Source organism: Limulus polyphemus, unplaced genomic scaffold (genome assembly GCF_000517525.1).
Source record: "Limulus polyphemus unplaced genomic scaffold, Limulus_polyphemus-2.1.2 Scaffold728, whole genome shotgun sequence".
Lineage (NCBI taxonomy): Eukaryota > Metazoa > Arthropoda > Merostomata > Xiphosura > Limulidae > Limulus > Limulus polyphemus.
This window is the reverse complement of record NW_013666338.1, coordinates 155,141-159,214: the sequence shown is the minus strand read 5'-3', so window position 1 is coordinate 159,214 and position 4,074 is coordinate 155,141. Positions and strand designations below refer to the sequence as shown.

General features: G+C 31.1%; 1 protein-coding gene across 6 annotated transcripts in view; it reads left to right on the top strand.

Moving 5' to 3' along the window:
* The window catches only part of LOC106460205 (gastrula zinc finger protein XlCGF26.1-like), a 57,951-nt gene that overhangs the window by 35,926 nt on the left and 17,951 nt on the right, over positions 1–4,074 (top strand). For all 6 annotated transcript variants that reach the window (XM_022386869.1, XM_013919888.2, XM_022386866.1 and 3 more), the window contains one exon: positions 376–538. In XM_022386869.1, the coding sequence (XP_022242577.1) occupies positions 376–538 (163 nt within the window). The remainder of the gene's footprint in view (positions 1–375; positions 539–4,074) is intronic.

The following is a 4,074-nucleotide window of genomic DNA, read 5'->3' as shown; positions in this document are numbered from 1 at the left end:
CTTTTATTGTTATTGTGCTTGTGTGTATATATACTATATATATATATATATATATATATATATGTGAATTTTAAATGCATGCTTTGCAGTGCACCATATATTTGTATTTAAATATTTTTTAGCATAACACAAATGTCAGTCTTCATCATCAAAAATATTTTGAAATATATACAGCAAGTTTTGAATTTCTGTTTATTACTCAACTTCCTTTCAGTAAATTGTCTGCCTTGCTGGAGAATCTTCTGGGATGCAAATTTACAGCTTTCAAATGGCAGTTTCGTATAATCAAGTTTGAATTTAGTACACTGAGGAGACTGTATGTATTTGATTGCATACATTAGTTATGGCATTTGTTTTTTTACCTTTTGATTTCAGAATACATTTGTCAGGGTAAAAACTGATGAACCTGATCATTCACAAGATATGGTTCTTGCTGAGTACAGTGACAGTGATGAAGATGATATATTGAATTTACAGAAAGATAGTGAATTTCAGGAAGAGTTGCAACAAAATGGGAATGGGTTAGAAAGAACACCTGGTAAGTACAAACATCTTCAAAAGGATGTAAAAAAAAGTTGTTGAATCATTTAAATATATAAGTAACATTGAAACAATCAGATGTTATAAGTCATTTTCATGGTTAACAACCTATGTGATCACCAAAGTCCATTATAATGGCTGGAGACGGCTTGAATGGGTAATGAAGAAAAACTTTAATATAAGTTTTTCTTCATTACCCATTCAAGCCGTCTCTAGCCATTATTAGTCTCAAAGTGGGTTCCTCGTCATCGAAAGTCCATTATGATCGGTAGCCTATACAATCATCTACCAATCACGTGACTTTTTTTTTGTACTTGTATAGAGTCTTTATTGATTTTACATTATGAACTTTTGATATAGTGTGTATATCTTCACGAAATTTGCCAGTCTTTCAGTAAACATTATATGCCTTTCAAATACAAAAAATCATATTTTTTAGTGAAGTATTTTTAATGAACTAAAAAATAAGATTTGTCCTTGAATATATCGAGTATTTGTTTTCAATAGTCTATGTGCAAAGCGATTTTCATGTTAAGATTAAAGATACTCTTTGAGATTTTTCTTATTTTTATTTGACTGACCTTGTAACCACCAAAAAAAATCAAAATAAATTTAAATTACCATCATATTCTTTTTAGAATGACTTCAAATGTAGCATTAAATTATATTCATTTATCCTTAGTAGCTTTAAAAACATAACAGTATACATCTGTTTATAATTAAATTTTATTGTTTTATTGCCCTTTGAACCACATCTAACTACTATTTGTGCCATTATAAGTTGTAAATCATTTGGGGAATGTACAGCTCCCATTATGCTATCGAATTACATTACTCATAAGCTACTATGACCTGCTCATGTGGATGCTACATTAAATATTTATATTATATTATTATTGTTGTTTATTTTACCCAATCTAACATTAACTAACCTAAAGAGATCTCTGTCTTACATTTTAATTACTTTTATAATAATAAATAAAGAGTATACATGAAAATCAAGATATAAAGTACTTAACCGAGTATTTTTTTATTTTTGCTGTCAACTATCGATGACACTTAACCCTACTTAATAAAGTACTTAACCAAGTTTTTCTTCTTTTTTTTTTTTCGTTGTCAACTGTCGATGACACTTAACCCTACTATTTTTATACTGATGGTAGTAGTGCTTTAAATAATTTTGATAGAAGAAAACCTTGGCTATCTGTTGGTTATAGATAATATATAATTACACGTAAGAGAGAACTATTAACAAATTCTGAAAGAAAGGATGTGGCAGGAAGGGTCTGGTTTTCTATTTGATAACTCTGTAACCAAACAATATTGAATACTATAAAAGTTATGGTTTGTTTGAGCAATGATAATTTTATGAGTAATTTATATTGAATTTCATACTTTTTGAAGGGGTGATGGATAAAATAGAGAAGATACCTAGAGAAAATGTTTCATGTGTGTCACACGAGGGGAAATTCAGGAGTTTTTAAATATTGCGTTATAGAATTAAGAACTTGTATACTATATAGATTATTAGCTAAGGTTTTATGCTATACTAATTGGTATAACATAAACAAAAAGTAGTTTAATAAACTTTGGAATGTAAGACACTAAAACCTTGTGTCATGTGCAGTAAAGGATACCCATGGTGATAGGGTTAGTGCTACATTTTGGCTGCTAATCTACTGCCTTTAGGGTAGTCCTGAGAAAGACTGTTTGCAGTGGTATGTTGATGGTGGCCAGAATTTGATTTTGGATCTTGTTAGAAAGTCTGTTGTGCTATCTACTCATCCAGGATTTCCCCCATTACTATGAGAATACACTAACTACTTGAATGTTTTCAAGAGGTTTTTTCTTCTGACTTTATATTTCCTTGTTAGGTTGACAGTATTATGAGTTGTATGGTGAAGACTTCTTTTATCTATCATAGGTTTCTAGCATCAAGATCTTGGTTTGCTCTTATAATTAAATATTATGAGTCGAAAGCTCTAAAAGAAAAATTTAATATCCAAAACACTAAACTTATATTGAGTTGTATTCAAAGTATTTTTTATGATGGATAACAAACTAGTGCATTAGAATAAGCCCTCCAGTAGCACAGCGGTATGTCTGCAGACTTACAATGCTAGAATCCGGGTTTCGATACCTGTGGTGGGCAGAGCATAGATAGCCCATTGTGTAGCTTTGTGCTTAACTTCAAACACAGCATTAGAATATACATTATCCAAATGAACAGACATGTTTTGTAGTGTGTATTTCCATTCTCGTGTCAATCAGTGTAGAAAAGATACACAATCTTGTCTGCTCCAACACATCGTGAACATCTATAAACATTGGAATTTGAAACAAATAGATATTTAAAATTACTCAAGCATAAAGTTATTATGTTTTTTTGCATATGGCCTGGCAAAACTGATGGAGCAAGTACTACCACTCCCACCCCATACTATACTCCAACCTCATATTTCATAGCTAACTGAAATAAATACATTTTTGCAAAATCAAGTTTGACCAGTAAAGAGGCAGAAAAGTGCATTCGAGGCAGTCAAGACTTGGTAAATTCCTTTGTGAGCCAATGAAAATTAAGATCATTGATGAAATGAATTTGTGATGTATTCATAGAATAATTATTGGTAAAAATCTGTTAGCTTAACAACTATTAATATATAGAAAATCCAGTGCATTTTGGTAACGCTACATTCCAACATTCCCACCTCCTCATGACCCCTGTCACTAAAATCGTCATGAGCGGACAGTAATTGGACTATTCTATCAAGATAAATGCATTTTGGCTTTTATGACTCCTCCAACTTAAAAAAATTAAGAGAAACCAAACGTGACGTTACGTGACACACGGGCTTTTATATAGGGTATATTAATAACTTATATTAATCTGCATTTTTCCTATTATAAATTCAAGTGAAGTAAGTAAAGTATAGAAATGTTTCAAAGTGGCAAAAGTTTGAAAAGTCATATGAGTTGTTGCATTATCTATTATTTACAAGCATCTAGCTCCTGTTCACCAATGGTTTTGGTGGTCCAGTTCACTGCAAATATGCATGAACCAGTAAGTTACATTGGTCTTGTATTTCTGAATTAAACCAAACCTTCACATGTGATGATTCTGCCAAAGCTTGTAAGGCAGTGCAGAAATTGATTATTTTTTCCATCTTAGTGCTAGCAAAGTCTGCCAAAATGATTAATACATTCTCATACACAACAGAATAACAAAGAAAATCTGAAAAATAATTTGGTAGGATAACATTCAAGTGATTTACATTCATTCTTTTATGATATTTGTTGGCCTGTATTTTTCCAATTTTTATTACAAAGAATATGAATGAATTATACATCCAGGTGTCACCTATATGTGGTGTGTAAACTGTCATTATCATGGTGTTTGTAGTTGTAAATAAAGTCAGGAAATATATTTATAATGGCTGGAGACGGCTTGAATGGGTAATGAAGAAAAACGTTAATGTAACAGCAAATGTACAACATTTCGACAAGGTTTTGTCATCATCAAAACCTTGTCGAAAT